The sequence below is a fragment of the Chanos chanos genome, chromosome 15, assembly GCF_902362185.1.
Source record: "Chanos chanos chromosome 15, fChaCha1.1, whole genome shotgun sequence".
NCBI classification, from domain to species: domain Eukaryota; kingdom Metazoa; phylum Chordata; class Actinopteri; order Gonorynchiformes; family Chanidae; genus Chanos; species Chanos chanos.
Genome location: NC_044509.1, coordinates 10118694 through 10142015, shown reverse-complemented (window position 1 = coordinate 10142015; position 23322 = coordinate 10118694). Strand labels below are relative to the sequence as shown.

The window sequence follows — 23322 nt, the reverse complement described above, 5'->3', positions numbered from 1 at the left end:
CTCAGATCAGATGATGAGATGGGAAAGGATAGCTAAAAATCTGATGTACTATTTGTTCATTGTGTGGTTTGTACAAGGTCTCTAAATACATGCTAAATACATAGGCATAGAATGTGACTGTATTTAAAACAAGTATATCTCTGTGTTATGTACAGTTATGCAAATCATATAAACCTTCTAGGACAACAACAGATTCTGCATAAAATCAGCAGATCACCCTTACAGAGGCAAATACCCTAAAAATTCTCAGCATAACACTTTAAATATCACATGATCTGTTCATATGATCTAAACTGTAGATCCTGCTTGTGTCTCAAATGCTAAGGTATACACTGACTTATGCCACATGGCTACATGTTGAAGATGAGCATTATTCTGCAGCTGCTGACTCTGAAGAAATTATTATATGACTTTTTTTCATTAAAATACCTAGTACCCCTGGGTTTAGATTTGACTTGACTGAAGAAAGGTTTTGAAACATATCTTTCAGCAGATGGCATCACAAGTTGTAATGATTTACATGTAACAAGTCTGATCTTGGATATTATGCATAGTTATATAAGTATCGCGTGATTTAAGCACGTCTGTGATTCAGTCGAAGTGCACTTCATGCAAACAAAGCCTATGATTTCTTGTTCAATAAACTAAACTTTACAGTAACACGCTCCTCCATGTAAATCTGAATCGCATTGTCTACTTCTCGTTCGTTTTAGAGTGTGCTTATTCAAGGCAGTTTTGCTACAGCATCGGCGCACGCAGACAACACACCTCACTTGACGTTCTGAAAAATGTATCATGAAAACAATTATCTGCGCAGTGTAGATATACAGTGACATGAACACATCCTCTGTATTGCACTACCCCTCGACCCCCCCGCCCCCCCGTAAACCTCGAAAAAGTAAAATTGATTGGCAGTTTCTATGACAACTCCGCGATCCACTTCTACGTCATTGAGTCATCCGGGAACTTTCCTGTTTGATTGACAGTCGTCATGGTAACCCTCTTACTCAGCCTCCATTTTGTTCCTTACTTTTTCTTTTTTTTCCTTCCTTCAAATATTTGATGTGACCAGTTTGATGACTGATACAAGCCCTTGGACTTATGAATACTGTAAAGAAGCAATTTTTGGATGTAGACACAGTGCGACCTCACACAAACTTTCACTCTGAGTGAAGTGGAGGCACTTCGACTGATTACAACGAAGTATTCGATCATGATGCCTGTGGTCCACCGCCGGGCCGGTCCGCTGCGCAGGTTTGGAACGCGCGCCATTTTGTGAAATTTGCAAAAAAAAAAAAAAGAAAGAGAAAAAAAAAAGAAAAGAAACACCTTCCTCAATAAATATATGTATCTAGTATAACAGTATATTTGGGGAGTTATGTGTTCAAATTTTAGATTTAGAGGAAATGTGCATAACTGACTTTTTGTGTTTTTCAGTAAGGTTTAAAATGTAGCTGTGTTTATGTTAAAATCGAACAAGTTTGCTGTCGGTGGTTGCGAGTTGACGGAGTGGCGCTGTTGATTTGGAAACAGAGTTGACAGCGAGTCTGGAGGATCCAGGATTGTTGCTAGCTAAATCGGAAATTTAACGTGAAGCAGCTTGGGCGAGGAGACTGGATACAATATTTTATCTCGAGGATTGGGTTTTTACAAGAATATATTTTTCTCACATCGGAAGGCGGACACGTAGAAACAAGGTGAGTACTGTAATATTGCGCGGCGAGTGATAAGTAAAAGCTGCTAGCTTCAGCAGCTAAGTTAGCTAGCTAGTCCTATCCTGATACCTACACACGGTAAAATTACAAGCTTAGCGTGAACGTTAGCAAAGCTTTGACAACCAAACCCATTAGGGTTTTGCCTTGGATCTATTTGATGTCACCATGTCGTACATGAACTTTAGTATACATTGTATGGTAATTAGCTCGGCGAACTTTAAACGAAAACTCAATTTACTAAAATTATATACCTTCAAGTCACACATGTGTTTGTTAATACAACTGACTGAGGTGTCACTGCCTCAAGGCCCCCAAGATGTGTATGATAGCTAATGTTAGCTAACTAGCTCCCGTAACTATTTATCCTTGCTAGCTAGTTCATTTTAGCACCACAATTGAACCAGCGAACTGTGTCTAATTTACCATACACCCGGTATTTCTAAGTGATGAGCTAGTTGTAAATACAGAGTTGTTTGTAGATTACTCAGGATTTGTGTGTTTTTGGGGGAGGGGGTTTGAGCAAGTTTGATACTAGCTCGTGGTTTTCCTTTTGTAGCAAGTTAGCTAACTTAATGCTAGCTTGCTGCTAACCACAGCTGCCTCTTCTTCGTACAGGACGCACTGGGTCGCCAGTTGTCGTAATTGATTCGTACAACTGTTAGCAGTAACTATTAGACACCTAGGATGACAGATGGATTGATCGCGTCGAGTCTTAACTACGTCGAGTTCCATTTGATTTACACTGATCAGTAAATGTAGCTAGCACGTGTATAAAGTTAACTTTAGCTCACTGGTTAACCGAGTATGAAATTGTCATTGTTGTGGTAATTATCTGTCTTGTAGTGCTATGAAAATTTTTATTATTATTTGTCAACCAGATAGGTATGTCACACATACTCCTTTAACATAAACGACAGCACTAGCAGGAGTGTGCTGTTATTTTCGTCTCGTTTTAGGTGATGGTTAGCTTGCTTCCCGTTAGCTGGCTAGGGAGCAAAGGTATAGCTTGCATTGCTATCTAGTTTAGTTATGCTGTCCTGTTTACTAAGGAAGCTTGTTGCCAACTTACATTTTCATGTATTCACTTAACCATCTTGGCAAACTAATCAACATTCAAGTCTTGACATCTTCAAACTTCCACATGTTTAAAGGTTAACACCAAGGCAGTGTCAACATGGTTGTTAATCTCGGTTATTACTGATATTTAGCGAGATGGTAGGATGGGTGATGTCTTTCACCTAACCTAGTTCCCTCTCAGAAAGCGGTTATACATAACAAATGATTTCATGTTAAGATAGAATTCATTTCCATGTTTAAGGAACCCCCACGTTACTTGCATGTCATCTACAGCGTTGACGTTTATCAGCACCTAGGTCGAGATGTGAAGTGGGGCTATAGTCATTTCTCGTGATTTCGTCTGGTTGTTGACTGTCTAGCCATTGAACTCAGCATTAGAATCTGTTGGAAAAATTGTGGACTCTTTTTGGTGGCTACTGAACTACCGTTACCGTTGTAATGTTTTTATTTTGTCCTGTCGGAACTAGTTCGGTTGTGCACATATTGTAAGCTTCAGCTGTGTTTTACCTAATCGTTACCGTTGCTCTATGACCGATGTTGGAGAACTTTTGTCAGCTGTTTGAACTTTCCAACCGTCGTGAGCTGACCCAAAGTAAGGTCATTGTTTTAGAAGCAATAATAACTGGTGTTCTGTCCCTGAAACTGAATGTGTTTGTTCACTCTTGCACAATGGTTGTCATATGTTGTGTCTGTAGTGTACTACTTTAAATGTCTTCTGGTTACACACCACAGGTATGCTGCAGACATGACTCTGATTTTGGCATGCAAGTATCCACTTTACCCTTCTTATGTAAATGCTTTATTTTGTTATGCCCACTTTTACTGTTTCTCATTTTCCCAGCTTTTACTTTGGGAATACGCTAATACAGCAGTTAGGCTAAATTGTAGAGCAGATATAGTTTTACACAGGACAAAGTTTTGCAGAATTTTGACAATGCTCAATCATGTTTATAGATGTCGGATATTAAAATGGTCAATACTGATGGCAAATGTTGTTTAGCAGTATTATTGTACTTTTTTGGTTTTGGAATATTAGGCTACAATAAACTAACTGTACTTAAGACGTAATGACAACTGTCACTGTGCTGATCTTGCAAGAGTATGAAATAGCTGTCAGTTTTGGAAATCAGTTATGTAGACTTTGTTTTGTAATCAATGGCGATAAGATGTGTATCTTAGGAGGTGTCTTCCAATACTCATTTGGTCTTATCTAATAGGGCCCGACCGATAAATCCGCGTGCCGATATTATCGGCACTATGAGCTAATGGCAGATAAATCGGTATCGGCGTTTACAACATTTAAATGACAGTTAAAAAAGAAACGGAAGATGGATCCCTCAACCGTGTTATTACTTTTTTGTCTGCCATGCCTGGCTTTGCTGCAGTATCGTGAAAGCCAGTACTGTGAGTCCAACATCAAAATTACGTGTAACGTTACGGTAGTTGAGTTTTGTAGGCTAACCTGTTGACAAACTTGATTGTAGGTTAGTTTATGAAACTGTGTAGCAGTTCTAATGAGTAAACAGGCAACGGCCCTATCATTTGTCCCTCATCACTTCTAAAAATTCTCTGTCAACATCACTTACAGGAGCTTTTAATGCTGTCCTTTGCTAAATTAGGTTACCCACAAAGCTAGCTAATGCCATATTCATCAGTGGAAGACCGCTAAAGTCTGCCTAAGTGAAGCGATGGTAACTGTATCTGCGACTCGCATGTCTGTAGTTACAGTCGGTGCATTGGAAATTATTAAACCAGAGTGGACACACAGGCTGAATAAACGTGAACCGAACAAGTATCTAACATGGTTTGGTAGCCAAACAAAGTTATCTAGCTTCTCTTTTAAACGTGTAGTGTGAAATCCCAAAGTCGCAAGTCCTCGTTGCAGACGGTCATGTATTAGCCTAGATGTATTCAACAGCAGGGTTTATTCTAGGTCACTGTATCAGTTTACTGCATTACTTATCAAAACTTTAGAATATTTTGTTGACCTTGTGTTCAAAGTACTGTTTATGACAATAAAACAAGTTTATTTTTAAACTGCATTATGTCATGTTATCGTGGTGAGGACTCTCAAATGACGACACATAACAAATATTAGGGAAAATCTTTGTTTATGTCATGTGTTTCTGACAAAAAAAAAAAAGAATATCGGCCCATATATTATGGTAGGATTTTTAAGTCCTCAAATATCAAAAATTGGTATCGGCCTTAAAAATCCTGTATCAGTCACGCTTTATTACCCACCCTTCAAAGATAAACCTGAGTAGACAACAACAGCCAGATTGATCAAGAGGTCAGTTTTGTATCACATGGACCCAGCTTTATGTTCAACAGCTAGCTAACTAACGGTTAGCCTCTATTAAAATGTTGTGCATCTGTGCATGGTGGCATCTTTTAAGTGGTTAGTTGCCTCTGTTAAATTATACCATATTCAGTAGCGAAGTGGTAATACTTTGCTCGTGAAATGCAGTCTCACTAATAATATCATTAATCGCCTATGTTTTGTCCATTTTGAAACAGACTAATGTTTCGGCCACCATTTACAGCCCGTGCTTTTAGTTTGAACAGCCAGCTTTATTTTGGCTGATATCCTTTGGTAGAGCAGTGCACAAATGTCTTTTTTTTTTCCCTTTGATATTGTGTACATGAAAAAGACTTTTTCTGTTGTTCTTACAAATGTCTTGTGTCTGTTGAACCCACAAAGCTCTGCTATAATTCTCATATCTAATATTGAAACAAACTAGCACTGGTTGCTGAGTCCTTTTGACTGACCTGCTCTGAGTTAATCTTTCAGAAGCCTGGGCATCTGACATTAGACTGTGGGATGAGATGTATGTGAGAGGCTAGCCCATGTAATGTTGTTTCTATAGACCTGCATGTCGGTTACACCGGATCTAAGCTGTTGATTGTGTATCTTAAACACCTGATCATGTTTATTGCTGAAAAATCTATTTATGCGCTAGTAATTTACTGATACTTTCCTTTTTTTTTGCAGATCTACACCAATGATTGTGCTAGTTGAAGAAAGGCTAGAGCACCCAACAGTGAGAGACCCTGTTGGAACACCAGGGGTGTTTTCACCTGGAAACCACTTACGAGCTGGTTTAGGTATGTTTTTAATTCAACTTCATTAAATAACTTTACATATTGTTACATTTTCCCTTAACTGAAAAAGTTTGCAGATTGTATTTAGGTTGTTCCCATTGAAGGAGATATTAAAAATCAAAAATGTGCAACTGTGTTTTGTTGCACAGTAGCAAAAAGTATGCTTGAACTTTGAAATTGGTAGCACAGTCATGACTTTGACATGGACAGGTTAGTATAGGTGGCCGGTCAAACCCCTGGTTTATTAAAATATCAAAATAGGATTAGTTGAGTTTGCTGACTGCACACAAGGCAAGTAGAGGGAGATTTGCTATCAGTTCTGCTCTCTTGACTGAATGTAGGCTTGCTTTTGTAAGTTTGTTTAAAATGAAGTGATCAATAGATTGCTTCCTCCTGGACAGGGAGAGGAGTTAGAATGGTTTTATTTGTCTCTGTACTTATTTCAAGCTAGTTTCCTGCTCTTTCCCCATTCCTCTGTGTTAAATTAGACCTGCACCCTAATATGGATTCATAATTGTAATGAGCATTACTACAATTCAAAGGATAACTTGTCTGTGTAACCGTACTATTTATAACATAGCTGTAAGAATAAATATACAATGAAATATCATTTGTGATATTGTAGTTTGTAGCTCCTGTAAAGATTCTGACCATTTGTAACTTCCTTTGGGCTGCCTTAAAAAAAGAGAGAGAGAATTTTGACTAGAGTACCCAGACCGGTACATATGTTTTGGTTTAGCAAGGATAAAGTAGTCGGCAATTTCCTGGCTGTAAACTATAGAGAGAAAGGTATTAAAAAGATGAGTTTCTTATTTTCTGATCCTGAAACCGTCGCGTCCTAATTCTGTGACCATTTCTGTTATAGTGGGCTGTGGTTTGCAGCTGGACTCCCCTCCCAGGATGATATGAGATTTATCAGGAGACGATGCATACAGGTTTGCTCCTTTTGCTAATACCCTTATTGCATGCCAAATCTTCAGAATTAGTAGCTGTGTTTTTAACTGAAATCAGTTTGACCAACTTCTCATCCTAGGACTTAGGAGTTAAGTAAACTTTTTGCATGTGCCGTGGGAGCCCTTAATGAAAGCCAACATGAGCATTTTCTGATATATTTTAAACCAGCCAATGTATTCTGCTGCTTGCACAACAGGGGAGACAGAGAAATAAAGAAATTAAGAGGTGTTGGATATCCCTTGAGCACAGTTTAACAGCTTAGATATATGCTAAACTGGTGAACTGATTAAGAAGTGGGCAGATCAGAGCAGGAACCAGGAACACTTTATGGTTGTTGAGAATGTGAACTGTCCACCTAACAGTCTTTACTAAATGTCTTAGTCTTGTATTTCAAATGAATTCCATTACAGTTTCTCACATTTTGTGGCACAGTGGCATGTAATTAAAATGTGGTACATTAATTTCACATATTTTAGCCCACTGCTTAAAGAGACATGTCATAGAGTCTTTCTTGGAAATGTAGTAAATAGATAAAAAAAAATAAAGTAGCTGTTAAAAAATAAAAGTAGCTTAAAAAAACAAGTAACCTTTAAACTTGGAAATACACAAAAAGTCTGGTTTAGGTCCATGAGAATTTGAATTTTCCCTAAGTCTGATTGAATTAGTCTTTGCCCTGTGTTTCCAACCTCACTGCTAGTTTTTCCATCCAGAAGACATGTTCTGACAGCATTTTAGCATTAATTACATTCAAATCCTATTAGGTTTTCCTTACAAGACTGATGATAATAAAGTCAAAACTGCATCATTTTTTTGTGTAGATTCTGAACTTAGAAAGTGATGCGTTCTGACTATCCCAGAAATATGAAAACATTTGTTTCTTATGTGTATAAAATCAGTCATTCACAGTTTTAGGAAATATAATGTAGTAATATGAAGAGCTGTACGTACAAAGAAATACATATTTCCCCATTTTGGCAATCAGCTCATCCTCTCCTTTCTCTCTGACAAGATTTCATTCACTGATTAATGAAGAGATGACAGTGACATTCTCAGCAAAACTCAAATTATTGACTGTAGCCAGTGTGGTCACAAACAGCATAGTGCCAAACTTCATGTTATTACCTCGACTTGCACCAACTCCCATAGGACGCAACAGATTATGTCTGGGGAGGAGTTGGTAGTCAACATGTTTCTTTTTTTCCCTTCTCACAAATCATATCATTGTGAAGCGACCTGAGTTTTTTGCAGAGGGATTCAAATGGGAGTGTTTGATGAGAAGTAAAGTTCAGTGCCTCACAGGGCTTACTCTCTCTCTCGTTCACAATTTGGTATTTCGCAGACGCTTTAAACCGAACCGTTCAGATATCCCCGATACATCCTAAACCTCATTGACTCAGCACTCGCACAACAAATGGCCTAAGGCATTTGTCTTATCCTCCTAGATTTTTCTTTGCTCGTTGGTCTGCTGTAGGTCTAAAGTCCACTAAATCTACCTATTAAACTTAACAGTTTCCTTGCCACTGTCGCCCTGGCTGTGATCACCTGGGGGCTCTCAGGCCCAGGATACTGTAAAGCTGCTATGTGACACTATCTTTTGTAAAAAAGTGTTACACGAATAAAACCGAACAGAGGTATGATTTAGTAGTGTCACTCAACCATGCTTGAACGGGAGCAGACTCCAGAGCCAATAATTCATCTTGCTTTTGAAGGCGTCTTTTTAACTTCTAAGCATCCAGATCCCAGGCTGGAATTATGAGGCTGTGATCAGAGTAAACATGACTACATCCCATGTGCTCTGCCAAACTCAGTTTTTTTGTTTCGCTGTCTGCCGTTTGTCTTTACAGTTCGAAGCGTATCTTGACAGTTCATTATAAGGGGAGAAAATATGTCAGTATCACTTTTTTAGCTACTCAGAGTTTTCGGAAATTGCGCGCTGCTTCATAACAAGTTGTAAATGCCTTAGTCATGGTAGATTTCCCATCAGTGAACTTCTGCTGTCTCCTAGATTCAGCCAAGTACGTTTGAAATTTTTTTGTGTGACTTGGCTGAAGTTACACTGACTGACTTCTGAAGGGTCTGCACTCAGTAAGAAAACTTTGCATAGCATAAATTACTGGTGTAAAAATTTGTTGAACATTTATTATTGCAAAATGGTCATAATTTGATTTGCCTTCATCCTAATCTTATATATATTGTTTAATATATTTTATAGATTTTTTTTTTTTACATGCAAGAATACTTCAAATAAGCTTCTTTAAAATTGGATTAATCCTAGTTTTAAAAACTGTTGTTGTGGTATGTATGGATTATTTTCCCTTTAAACACTCAGCATTTGGGTCAAGCATACTCCAGTGGTACAAACACTGAAAAATATAGACCATTCTTTTCCTTTGCAGCCTCTGTACAAGCTGCTGTTGCTTAGGTTGGTTGTTGAGGGTCCTCTGTTTGAAAAATTGTTTCCGGGTTCTTAACCCATGCTCTTTCTTTCTTTCTGCCTTACCAAATAACATGTTAAATGGAACAATGGAACTTGGAAATATGACGAAATGCAATTTAATTTATTGTTTATTACATGTTTTCCTATTGGACAATAGGCAGGAGCTTTGCCCTGGCAACAAAAGTGGGTTATTTGCATACCTTCTTCTGATTGGCTCGTGCTTTACTTGCTCAACGAATCATACAGCAGCTTCCTGGTGGTAGGCTATGCTAATTAGGTACTGTTGCTGGGGTTCAGAGGGGTGGTTACTCAGTGCGATTGTGGTGCATTGTGTTGCCTGGTGAGAGACATTGATAAATGAGTACTTAATGATCTGCAGAATTCCCACTCACTGCAGACAGCCTCAGATTTCAAAGCAATACTGAAAAGATACAAAAACAGAGTTTCCAAAGGCTTGATTTTTATTAAACGGATTTTGAAATTGCTTGGATAAAATACAAACTTGCTTTTATTCTGAGTTTCTTTCTGTATACAGAAAAAAATACTTTGATCTATATGTTTATGTATTTTAAAGGTGATTTTATTGTTTTTACAGGCTGCTTTTAGCACCTGATATCTGCTTTAAAAAAATCTATCATTTTAAACCTCTTATTACATGGGAAGATATTATAGTTTTTATATATGTCAGATGTATTGATTTATCGTTCTCACTTCAAAGTACAGTGTCAGAATGTTTATAGTATTTGTATCTCTGTCTGTATTTTGGAGGGAACTGAAAATTGTTTGCTTGTGTTACAAATCTGCTACAGGCCTGCTACTTTTAAAGAGCTCATTTATAACTAGTCAAATGTTTACTTAATATTTAGATTTCTGAATGTGAGCCTGGACAGTTCCTGTGTATATTGAAAGTTGTGTAACAAAATATTTGTGACAAGGGCTTTTCTGTGACACAATTTGTAGTGTCTTAGATAATATTGGAGCCCTAGAGTATGGGACATAGTGTTTCTTTTGAAACTTAGTCAAAATGTGACAGTGTGCAAGCAAAAACAGGGAAGAAAGTTTTTTTTTTTAGTTGTTTTCCCCTTTGCCTTCAGCTGCAGACAAAGCTTCAGCTTAAAATGGACTGTTTAAAATAACTACAGTGGGACATTTTACAGTGGTTTCACGGCTGTTGCATCTCATCACGTCACTCCATTTATGCTTTTTCTTTAAATTAGCTGTGACGTTTTTGTGTTTCTGCACGAGGTCGTGTTTGGAAAAGAAAGGAAATACTTAGGTGCTGCCTGCGAAATCAGCAGTTGTCTGTCCTCTAGCTCGCAGCTTTTGGGACAGATTCTGTGCAGTGATGCAGCAGTTTCTCAGTCCTCAGTGCAGGGGTGTGGAAGGAAGAGCACTGTAGGTAAGGCAGTTGTCCAGTGTTGAGCCTCTCAGTCTGGAGGCTCACTTCTCTGGCCCAGTCCTCATCAAGCAACTCCTCCTTTTTATCCCATTGTGTGACCAAAATGATCCACATGCTTTGTTTCGTGTGTGTGTGTGTGTCTGTGGGTGTGTGTCTCTGTGTGTGAGTGTTTGTGTGAGAAAGAGAGAGAGTTAGGGAGAGAGACTGTGTGTTTTTTTTTTTTGTTGTTTTTTTTTTTAATTATTACTATTTACTTACTTCCTTGCGTCTAAAGTTATGCCTTCCTCCGTTTGATAGACTGTAACAAGTGTTGACCACAGTCTTGTGACAAAAGCATGACCGTACCATGCCATTTTGGTCCCTACCGTTTTGGATACACTGTAACCTGATCTAAAGAGCACAGAATGCATCTGCCTTCTCCTCTCCTATAGGGAGCATTACATCAGGGTTAGTGAAGAGAGAAAAGGATGAATTCAAGTTTGAAAAATTGTCATATTTTACCACGTTCTCAGATAAGGCATGCCTCCTAATAAACCTTAAAGTTTATCTGCCTGAAAAAGAGTGAAGAATATGGTGAAAATTGTCACATAACAAACAGACACAAGGCTCCACGACATGTGTTGGACAGAGGGGCCATTGATTCAAGAAGAGGTTGAATGCCTCTGATTTTGTTTTGTAGTTAGCTCTCTTGTGAAGAGTTTCAGTATTGTGAATTCCTATCACATTCTATAGAGCTGCATTAATTTGATATTTCCGTTCCTCTAGGATTCTATGAGTTTGACTCCTCTTTTTGCCAAGAGGAGTTTGTAATCTTGTGCACAATTAATTATTTAACTTAAATCTGATTAACATTGCTTGTTGCAGCTCACGGCATCATGTAGGAGTGATGTCATTTCCTTTGTCATATCCTCCCTCTCAGTTCCAGCTCTCATATTAAAAGATTTAATTATTTAACTCTTGGTTATAAGGCAGTATGTGATGTTTGGCTGGTTTCATCATATACTCTCACTCATATTTGTGTTGATGCTTATGATATTAATTTTTCTTTGAGATGATTTCACACAGGAAAAATGTTCATATTGTCATCATATTAAAGATCATTTACGGTGGCTTCAGGGTTTATTTTCCTCTCTCTGAAATGGAGGTAACCTGTATTGAATCACAGTTAGTGGTCCAAGTGACAGCCCTAGCTTGTTGTCGGAGCTTGTAATGGTAATTTCTGATCATGTTCCTCAAAAACATATACGCCTGTCTGTGTGTTTTCTAGGAGGAGAGACCTCAGCATGCACACCTTCGTCTGTTCGGCTTGCTCCCTCGTTCTCTTTCCATGCCGCTGGACTTCAGATGGCTGCTCCGATGCCTCATTCGCACCAGCAGTACAGTGACCGTCACCAGCAGACCACTGACCCATCTGTCACCGCGCTGCCGTACAGCAAGCAGGCTCAGCAGTGTGTCGCCAGTCAGGTATGGAGGCTTCCCCGCTGTGCCATAACCCCCACATATCTTAGGGAGACCGTCGACTCGGACCGTGTTTTTACGGCCATTCCTCAGACTGTTTGTTTACCACTTGTTATGCGGGGGGAAAAAAGAGCGTTTCTCTGTTTCTGCATTTGTCCTGCTTAGTCTGTTTCCCAGCTTGAGCAGCTTAGGAAGAAAGTAATGATTTCACTTAACTTTAAGTGTGGCATTTGTAATGTTTTGATACTGTCAGACTTAAGTTTACCACAAGTTGGACGTAACCTGCAGTGTGAATGAACATTTTTCTAGTTTAAGTTGACCAGAGAGGTCTGAACAGTAATAAAGGAAATATTGATTATCGTTTTCTCTCTCTCTCCCTCCCTCTCTCTTTCTCTCTTTTTCCACCTTTCTCTCTGTTGAAGGTGACCCCTGATGTTGTCATGTTACAGAGGCGAATGCCACAGTGCTTTCGTGACCCATCCTCAGCCCCCTTGAGGAAGCTTTCTATTGACTTAATCAAAACCTACAAACACATTAATGAGGTAAAGACACTCTGAACACAATGTTGGACGTTGAAACACTGTGTGTACGTATGGACATGCATGTGTGTACTCAAACTATACCTTGTATAGCCTTAATACGCCTCTAAATAATATTTTTGGTGAGCACACATTGATGTAATTGAGGCAAAACTGAGCTGACACAAGTTTGGTTGTACTGCATGGTGTGCTCTCCCACCCTCTAGTGGAACAAGGGAGCATTGCTAACATGAACAGAAAGGTGTTTGAGTTCTTTATTGTTCAATTAAGGAGTGATACACATATTTAAAGATATAAAAGCTGAGTTGGTTTTGAATCAGTGGGCCACTGTGCTACATATTTACCATAAAAAAAGCTTAGTCTGTACTATCATGTTAAGATTGTAGAGATGCTCAAGCAATTGTTGCACCTTTTTCCTGTTTGCCTTCAGGTATACTATGCAAAAAAGAAGAGGCGTCACCAACAGGGCCAGGGGGATGACTCTAGTAATAAGAAAGAGAGAAAGGTCTACAATGACGGTTATGATGATGACAATTACGACTACATTGTGAAAAATGGGGAGAAATGGATGGATCGATATGAAATTGATTCATTAATAGGCAAAGGGTCATTTGGACAGGTAGGCTAAGCATTAGTTCATCTGTGAACTACACCACTAATAAAACCACATTAGGCTCTTGTGTGGATCAAAATAATAAGTTCAAACACCACAAATCAAATGATATGTTGCTCTGCATGTTCTTCAAATAGATGCTGCCTTTTTCTGAATGGGCTTTAATTATTGTGTTCCATTGGATGTTCATTTTATAGATAAGTGTCACTTATTGTGGTTGCTGTTTTTTTTTTTAATTATTATCTGTTAATGTGCCCATTTCATTTCTTGACAGGTTGTAAAAGCATATGATCGTGTTGAGCAGGAATGGGTAGCAATTAAGATCATCAAGAATAAGAAGGCTTTTCTAAATCAAGCACAGATTGAAGTGCGTCTCCTTGAGCTCATGAACAAACATGACACGGAGATGAAGTATTACATAGGTAATGACTCATAATGACCCGTCCTTCTCTAACGGTTCTCACCTTTACTCCCAGAATGCACCTTTTTACCACAACCTTTATTTCTAGTGAATGAAAATGGCTTTTTTAAAAAAAAAAAAAAAAAACAACTTTGTGCAGTAGCTATAGTGACATCGCAGCTGTTTGGATGAAGTCAAATAAGGAAGTGAATATGGATCAATGCCGGCTTTTTGTAATGTAACGCGTGAAGCTTTCAGTATAGAAATATGCACCAGGTGATCTGTTGTGGCATCCAGCCTTTCTGTAGAAATCAGATGTCTAGGAACAAGCAGTCTGTGTAGTGCTATCTGATTGGTCTAAAGTCATGTTGTATGAGAGTGAATTCATTGTGCATTATTTTCAAAATCATTGTATGATCGAAAATCATTGTTAAAGGGTTTCAGAAAATGTGTTTGGCTTTTTAAAGTAAGTGTTATTATTTAGTCTCACCTGAGGTTCATGTCTTTCTTTTCTTCACGCCAGTTCATCTAAAGCGTCACTTCATGTTTCGGAACCACCTTTGCCTAGTATTTGAAATGCTGTCATACAACCTGTACGACCTGCTGCGGAACACGAATTTCCGAGGAGTCTCGTTGAACCTGACCCGCAAATTTGCCCAGCAGATGTGCACCGCACTGCTGTTCCTAGCCACCCCAGAACTGAGCATCATCCACTGTGACCTGAAGCCTGAAAACATACTCTTGTGTAATCCCAAGAGGAGCGCCATTAAGATAGTGGACTTTGGGAGCTCTTGCCAACTGGGACAAAGGGTGTGTGAGGAGACCTGTTTAACTCTCGATCATTTCACTTAGCCTCCTCGTTGTCATGCCGTAATTTTAATGGGTTATTTTCAAAAATAATGTGTTATGTTCTTCCCCAGATTTACCAGTACATCCAGAGTCGATTCTACCGCTCTCCAGAGGTTTTGCTGGGAATGCCTTATGACTTGGCCATAGACATGTGGTCTCTGGGCTGTATTCTGGTGGAGATGCACACTGGAGAGCCTCTTTTTAGTGGGGCTAATGAGGTGGGTTTTATGTGTCAACAACATTCAAATACTGTCATTGCTCACAAACACACGCCTTAAAGATTGCCCTGTTGTCTGCCATCCTAGCTATCTGTTGCGGATGGTTTGGAGAACATTTGCCCAGTGTTGTATGAATTGCAGGCCTGTTCTGGAAATAGAGGAGCAGTCACTCAGTAAAAAGCAGAAGGTTACATAAGGAGCGTTGACGGTATTTTGGTTTGTCTTTCTGACAGGTTGACCAAATGAACAAGATAGTCGAGGTCCTGGGTGTCCCTCCCAATCACATATTGGATCAAGCGCCAAAAGCAAGAAAGTTTTTTGAAAAGATGTCTGATGGCACATGGTGTGTGAAGAAGACCAAAGATGGCAAAAGGGTCTGTTGAAGTTATTCATTGTCATTTGAGAAACATTATATGCTCTCTTTCCCTGTTTGATGTGGAATTGATCTAACATTGTTGATTGACTGAAACGTTCAGATATATTTTATTCTGGGGGTAAAACCTACTTGTTGTTTGGCCCTGCAGTCGTGTAAATTGACAAAACGAGCGATACAGGAGATTGAAGTGTTATGATTATTGTTGAGCGCAGAGGACCTACTGTTAAACCTCTTTATTCACAGCAGTCAGTTTGGAGAATTTGTGAAATGGACATTTATGTTTTATTGATAACAGTATTGTTTATAAGTCGTATATTTGAGTCAGCTGGTGTCCTAGTGTCTATGAAATTCAGCCTCAAATCAAACAGCTGTTTTTGCTTCACTTATTTTAAGACCTTTGTCAAGCCTGATAGTGTCCTTACTTGGTCTCGTCTGCCCTGACCAGTATAAACCGCCCGGTTCCCGGAAGCTCCACAGTATTCTCGGTGTGGAAGCTGGAGGTCCCGGAGGGCGCCGGTCTGGAGAGTCTGGCCACGCGGTCGCCGACTACTTGAAGTTCAAGGACCTCATTCTAAGAATGCTGGACTATGACCCCAAGGGCCGCATTCAGCCCTACTACGCCCTGCAGCACAGCTTCTTTAAGAAGACCGCCGACGAAGGGACGAACACGAGTAGCAGTGTGTCTACAAGCCCGGCACTGGAGCAGTCTCAGTCTTCTGGGACTACGTCTAGCACGTCCTCCAGCTCAGGTACGAGTCTGGACACTGTGCCCGGACCAGTGTTTTGACCGGTGTTTCCCGGGGTTAGCCTCTAATGCTTGTGTTCCTGACTGCTCTTCCACAGGAGGGTCTTCTGGAACGAGCACCAGTGGACGTGCGAGGTCTGATCCAACCCATCAGCACCGGCACAGCGGAGGACACTTCAGTGCTGCAGTGCAGGTCATGGACTGTGACAGCCTTTGCCCACAAGTAGGTCCCAAAGCATAGCATGTTTTTTTTGTTTGTTTTTTTTTGTACCGTTCTCAAAGACAATTCATTTACTTGTTACACTTAATTTTGCTGCCTATGACAGTCACTTTTATGTTACGAAAGTGTTACTTCTTGGCATACTCATCACATGGTGCCTGAATCCTCAAATCGTTATCTCTTTGTGGATGTTGCAGGTAAGGCAGCCGTTCCCTCCACCCGTGGGCTGGGCGGGTGGTGAGGGGTCCCAGCAGGTGACCGTAGAGACTCACCCTGTACAGGAGACGACCTTCCACGTGCCTCCCCAGCAGCCGAAGGCATTACACCCCCTTGCTGGCGGCAACAGCTCCCAGCACCACCACCACCATCACCACCACCACCATCACCATCACCACCATGGACAGGGTCTACCCGCACGGCCCCGCCCGCGGCTTTACAACTCACCCACCAACAGCGCTTCTACGCAGGACTCCATGGAGGTGGTGCACAGCCACCTGTCCATGACCTCCCTGTCTTCCTCTGCCTCCTCTTCCTCCACATCTTCCTCCTCAACTGGGAACCAGGGCCACCAGGCCTACCAGAACCGCCCACTTGCTGCCAACGCCTTGGACTTTGGCCAGAATGGCAGTATGAACATGGGAATGGGTGCCTTTTCTAATCCCCGCCAAGAAACTGGCATGGCAGGGCATCCCACGTACCCTATTGCCACGAACCCAGGGCCTGGTCACTATATAATGGAGGGTCACATTGGCATGAGACAAGGCATTGATAGGGAGGAGTCTCCAATGGCAGGAGTCTGTGTTCAACAGGGTTCTGTCGCTAGTTCGTGACTTAAATAAGAGAATGGGTTTTTTTTCCCCCTGTGTGTGCGTGTGTGTGTGCGTGTGCGTGTGCGTGTGTGTGTGTGTATTTTACAAGGTGGCGTTTTCAAAACAAGTGCATAGAGATCAAAAGCTGCTTAAATTAGAAGGGATATTATCACTGAACCGCTGCCACAATACAGAGCCCATAATTTATTAAACACTTCACCACACCACCACCCATCTGTTTAGGGTTTATTTTTTTTCTTTCCACCTCTCTCTCTCTCTCTCTCCACATCTCTCTTTCTCTCTCTCTCTCTCTCTCTCTCTCTCTTTCTCTCTCCACCTCTCTCTCTCTTGATTAGATATTTGTTTGCCATTTTGAACTCTGAGAGAGTTGAATTGTATAATATAAAGGTGTCATACATGTTTCTCAATGCCATCCTTTTGATTGTATCATATGCACCTTCTAGTCAGCCATGAGATTATGATTTTGATTTCATAAGTCTGTGAAAGTCAAGTAGACATTTCTGCCAACAGGCATTGGTGATGCAAAGCTCCCCTAAAGCTTCGAACAGTTGTACCTTTTTGAGCCCACTCCATACATATATATGTATATGTATGTTGGCAATTTTGTTTTCGCAATCCTTTTTCTCCCCATGCTGTGCAGTTCTACAAAAACAACAACAACAACAACAAAAAAAAGCTGTGAGCTTAAAGGATATTTTTTTTTTTTGGGTGTCAGTAGAGAAGGTTGAGATTCCAACAGTGTGGTCTGTTTGTCTCTCTCTCTCGCTCTCTCTCGCTCTGTCTCGCTCTCTCTTTACTGTCTCTCTCTCTCGCTCTCTCTTTTACCCTCTCTCTCTCTCTTGGCCTCTCTCTCTCTCTCTCTCTTTCTGGCGGTATGTGCAGCATGTTCATGGGGTGGGCAACGGGATACAATGTCAGGGGCTTAGCACAGGCCCGAGTCTCCACGGCAACCAGGAGATGCTCAGAGGAGCAGCCACCCGTCTGGGGCTGGCCCAGCTAAGCTACGTCAGGCAGTCACAGTCTTTTTGAAATATGGCCTTAAATTACTTTGGAAACTGAACGCGGACAAAAAGCCGGACACACAAAAAAAGAACAAATAGCTTTCCTGTATTTTTGAAGATAACCCTTAATTCTTTACGAAGAAAATAATAGAAAATTGTGTTTTAGAAACGGGAATTCGAGGCCTTTCTTAACTCAAAATTTGCAATTTTTTGCGAGACCCTTTGTTTTCCAGGCCTTGTAAGTTCACAGGAGTAGTGTTTGCGAAATGAACGAAATCAACAACAACTGTGTCCCTTTCAGCTTTTTACTGACGTTTCGTTTTCTCTTTTGCTTTGTTTCTCTTTTAGCATGTGATTTCTCAGTCTGAGCTTCTGCACAAATGTCTCCTGTTCATCCTGAAAATGAGAACATGCAGAAATTTTAAGTGACCGCTTTTATTTTGTTTGTTTTTTGTTTTGTTTTTTTTGCCTCACAATTATGCTGTGAATTTTACAAGAATTTATTTTCCCTTTTGATAATTTATTGTACCAAAGCTGTTTTTTTATAGCACATAGATGTCTGTAACCAATAATGTAGCAGTTCTGCACTTTGACACAAGGCGAACCAAGACCTTTTTTAAATGTCAGTAAAATGGCTGTATCTATTGCTTTAGCAAAACTGGAACTGTTGTTTAACTCAGTACATTTACTGTTAGATGTATCCTGGACAGATTGGTTGTAAGTCTTTTTTCCAGAAAACAACAAAAACTAAAACAAAAACTCACAATAGTAGATTTTTTTTTTCTGGGTTCCTTTTTTTTTTTCCTTTTTTCTTTTTTCTAATTGAGATCTCGAGGGACAGTAAGTGCAGATACTGTTTGCTACTCTGCGGGTTCCGGAGTATCAGGATGGTAACTGATTTTTTTTTCAAGGCAAGACCTTGACTTCCTAATTCAAATGTGAGAGGAACAGCAGTGAACAGCAGTGCATTAATCTTTCAATTTGTCATCTCAGATGAAATAGGCTGTTTTTTTTAATGAGCCTAGTTGTCTGGGTTATACTGCCTTAAAAATACTGACTGCAGTTATCTCAGCAGTGGCTAAAAATGGTATCCTTCTCTTCAATTTTGAAGCAATCCAGATGAAGCCAGCAGAAAACAAGAGGTACAGTATTAATTTGGTTGATTGGTTCCTATCACAACATCTTCAAAATTGATCATGTCTGAGGTCATCAGCATGGGTCATAAAATCCTAAAGGAGAAAAAAAAAAAAGAAAAAGAAATTTAGTCTGTAAAAATTTGGCCCTGCCAGCTGGAGCTCCACTCTCCAGTCCAATTGCAAGATGCCTAAGAGTACTCAGTATACGGTTCCATTGGGTTTGTTTTGGCTAGTGGCAAAATCAAACAGAAACAGTAATAGCTAAAGGAAGGTGTCCATAAACACGGGCTTCAGGTGTTTACTTTTTGACCCCATTTTAATAGCTGAAATAGAATTTATGTACATATTTATATTTTTTTAAATAAAGGAAGTTTAGAACTCACTACTTTTTTCCTAATGGTATTTTGAGTACATTTAAGTCAACGTGGAGACCATACAGTGGAAGCTCGTCTGTGATAGTCAATGGGTATCAGTGCTTCCAGGCCAAAGTAGTTGACATTTTCCAGTACCAATGCAAAACTGTAGGGTTTCAATTTAATTGGAGAAAATAGATATTCATACCTTAAATATTATAGACAGGGTATTGTGTGTGGATGTATGTCTACAATTTGAATGACAGCAGTGTTTTAATATATACATATGCATAAGAAATTATGTATACATACTACAGGAAATATTTTTGTTGTGTTCAGGAGGTACAAGCTTCAAACAAAGTCGGTCCATTTGAAATCAGGTTATTGATAAGACAAGCGTGTGAAGGCAACCCGGGGTGTATACCCAACCATCTGTGCATCGTCAATAAGCTCAATGTGAATCCCAGGATGAACTTAAACCTCAATTTTAAAATCTCTCCACGGACCCCCCCCCCCCCCCCCCCCTTGTCTTTCTCTCTCTCCCCCTCCTTCTCTCTCTCGCTCTCTCTTCCTCTCTCCCCCTCCACCCCACTGCCCTCTCATACACCTTAGTCCAGTTTTATTTTTATTTTTTTTAGTAATTGAATACACGGTTTTGGTTACAGAACGTCTGACGTGCACTGTAAAGATGAACAGCATGGCGAAAGTACCTGTGTCCACAGATTGTAAGATCTAAAAAGAAAAAAAAGAAAAAAAAAAGACTTGCTGTGTATATGGTAATGTTACAAAAAGGTGAAAAATGGGCAAGCCCTTTGTATTATATTCAAGCGGTCTTATGTATGATATAAAAAAAGAAAAACTTCATTCACTTGTACTCGGTCTTCTTCTCTTCTATTTGTTTTTGTTTTGTTTTGGTTTTTTTTAGTAAGAACTTTTTCCTGTTTGTAAAGCAGGCCTTAAAACCCAATTGGAATGTAATGGTAAGAAATAACCAATGGTTCCTTCCTTCATTGGCCATTTCACAAAATAACGCACATAGAGTACAGGAGGTGTGTGGAGGTATGTAACTTCTTTCATATGCCAGATAATTTTCTTAGTTTGAAAGTTTCATAGCGACCAAGACACAGAGAGCATAATTTTTAGTTTGTAATGCCTATGAGGAAGCAGTGGTGTTTCTTTTAGGACACTGTGAAATAGTGTAATTTGCACAAGTCGACCACGAGTGCTCCATTAACTGCTCCAAGCTGATCCTGGATCATATGCTTTCTCCACTTAATGCTGACTGCTTGTGTTCACTTATTGTCTGTCACTGACTGACGGAAGGAAGTGATGTCTGGGTGTTATCCTTTAAATATGCTGATTAGCACTTTGCAACATTCAGTCTTTATTGGCAAGAGGAGGAGGGAGCAGGCAACACGGCCTCAAGTTTTACATGCCATTTTAACCAGATTTCAGCAGAACCATACTGTTTCTGTTCAGCTCAGAGCTGGAAACCTCACAAAAATACTTACAGCTTGGAGCTCTTTTCTGGATAAACTTCTCTGTCACGGTTATACCTCCGCAATTCAGACGCACTGAGCTTTCTGACACAAAACAGAAAATAAAAGGGAGCATGGTTTAAGGGAACAAAGTGGTAATTACCTCTGGCTGCTCAGTACTAGGGACCCATATGTAATTTATTGGCTCTTGTATTGCATAAATGTTAAAGGTGAGAATATATATTTACCTCAGTGTCCTAGCTTACGCTACTCGGCCTGGGCTGGTGCCTAAACGTAGTAAGGGATCCCGAAAGCGAAGGGTAATTAAACACATAATGAATGAAAAGTAGGCTTGAATAACTCTGTCATTGTTTCCCTTTTGTACCTGGAGCTGAATAGCAGTGAAAAAGAAAACACTTTCAATTTCATAAGCACAGTATAATGAGAATGGAATCTGCCCTTTTTTCTTTTTTTTTTTTATAAAGTGGATCACAGTGGTAATGGTGTTTAATACATAGTTAAGAGAGAGACAATGAACGTCCCTGTTCTGCAACCATAAAAGCACAGCTGGAGCTCTAGCCTGATCCCTCGCCGTGTCTCCCAAAGATTTGTGGGAGCAGCTCTGTTTCAGCACCGCGGAGAGCTCCTCGAAAACGGCTCCAGTGTTAAGGCAGAGCCGAGAGTCAACAGGGCACAGCGTGCTCGCCCAGTAACTCGCTGGCGCTGACCCGTTTCGCCCGGCTCCTCGGGAGAGACGGCCCAGCGCGGGGCCCAGTGCAGAGCCCCACGGGGCGGGAGACTGTCTTCTGCTGTGTCTTGTCTTCTCTCTCTCTCTCTCCTCTCCAGTAAGCCTCAGCTTAAAATTATTCATAGGGACACCCAACACTTCTACAAAACTTTCAAAAACAAACCATCCATGCTTCTTGAGAGGAGATGAAGCCCTTTAACTGAACAAGCTGACTTCATAAAAAATGCATTTCCCCCCAAAATTCCTTAAGCCTTTGAGAGGATGCAGTGAAAATCTCGGCCTTCGCCGCATCCTTCCTGTACAGGTCTCTGCCTTCGTCTGCTTCGTCTTAGATGTTTTGTTCCTTGGTTTAAGTGCACCTCCACTCTGGTATAAATTATGACCTAGCAGCTTGTGAGCACATGCTGTTGATTGGTCAACCTGTTGTCAGGAATTCATTCGCTGAATATTAATGAGACTAATGACAGGAAGCTTCCCCAAGACGGGGTGCTAGAGATTATGTTCTGTCAGCTCAGTCTCTTTCAGTGGCCAATATCTAATATTTAATGTCTAAAAGATGTTATCCAATAACTTAAATCATCTACACTCAAGGATAGAACCCTATTTGACCTCAGAGTCAGCTTGTTGAAGCAGCGTCATGTATTATGTTAAGATTGTCATGAGATGGTAGTGTACATGTTTGCTCTCACCAGCAAATTACGATAAGTATTTGGGTTGAATCCGTTGGTCCTGAACAAAAACACATTATACTTTACATTCAGCCTTCAATGACTCTGTGTGGGTAACAAAGTCTTAATATTAAGTATTCTCATAAAAGAAGTATGATATGATAAGCATATTTGATGTATTTTCATACGGCAAATATTAATGTTATTAAGGTTAGCTGCCATCATATACAAAATAATGAAGCCCACAAACAGAAAAAAAAAACCCAGTGACTTAGATTGCTTTAACAAAGAGAAAAAAAACCCTCATTGGGCGTCACTGCTGCAGTCTGTCTATCACCATCTGTTCACTGTTTTCACAGTTTTTGGTCTAAAAGACAGGATTAGGCTCCTGTAGTTACGCCCACATACCATCAGAAATGCTCCCTTTGACTGGAATCATTAGCAATGCACAGGTCAGCTAAACATACCTTTCAGTAAAACAAACGAAACTATATGGGGATAATGTGACCTCCAGTGGCCAGTTTAACAATGGGGTGGGGGGGGGTGGGGGGAGGAGGGTGTTTAATTTTTTTTTAAATTGACCACTGGGTGGCAGCCTGGCCCAACTATTGAATAATCATAACTCGCATTACCGTGGATGTGGAGAAATTTTGTTAATTGGCATTTAAATGTCTGCAAAAAAATAAATAAATAAATAAATAACTTGAACATTCTGTTTTGTAACAGAGAATCAATAACATAGACATGGAAGAAAAAATTCAAACATAGTGTATCAATTTATTTTTAAAAATTTGGCACTATAATCATTGAAGTTTCTGTACAATTATTGTGCTTTCATACAAAGCATGCTTTCATGCCATTGCCCGTGCAACAGTCAATGACAGAGACACCAACTCCAATGCTCCTACATTTCTCAGGGTCCCCATGTTGTTCAATCCTGTTTGTTACAAAACTACTGAAGAGGTGGATAAGACACAAGAAAAGGTATGTGCTGACAGTTAAT

At 40.0% G+C, this 23322-nt stretch overlaps 1 protein-coding gene across 1 annotated transcript; it reads left to right on the top strand.

The window, feature by feature from the left end:
• The first annotated feature begins 1212 nt into the window (after nt 1–1212).
• Nucleotides 1213–17134, top strand: dyrk1aa (dual-specificity tyrosine-(Y)-phosphorylation regulated kinase 1A, a). Its single transcript, XM_030792399.1, has 14 exons — nt 1213–1254; nt 1534–1697; nt 5788–5900; nt 6763–6832; nt 11955–12151; nt 12568–12687; nt 13115–13303; nt 13572–13719; nt 14221–14507; nt 14618–14764; nt 14998–15138; nt 15586–15889; nt 15984–16108; nt 16303–17134. Exons 4-14 carry the CDS (start codon nt 6823–6825, stop codon nt 16933–16935), a joined length of 2301 nt encoding a protein of 766 aa, XP_030648259.1. The 5' UTR covers nt 1213–1254; nt 1534–1697; nt 5788–5900; nt 6763–6822; the 3' UTR covers nt 16936–17134.
• Nucleotides 17135–23322: the final 6188 nt, after the last annotated feature.

Bases quoted from the DNA above. Each gene is read 5' to 3' on its own strand.
- dyrk1aa (XM_030792399.1), top strand. The intron at 14,508-14,617 runs GTGTGTGAGGAG...GTTCTTCCCCAG, and splicing joins CTTGCCAACTGGGACAAAGG to ATTTACCAGTACATCCAGAG. The intron at 14,765-14,997 runs GTGGGTTTTATG...TCTTTCTGACAG, and splicing joins TTTTTAGTGGGGCTAATGAG to GTTGACCAAATGAACAAGAT.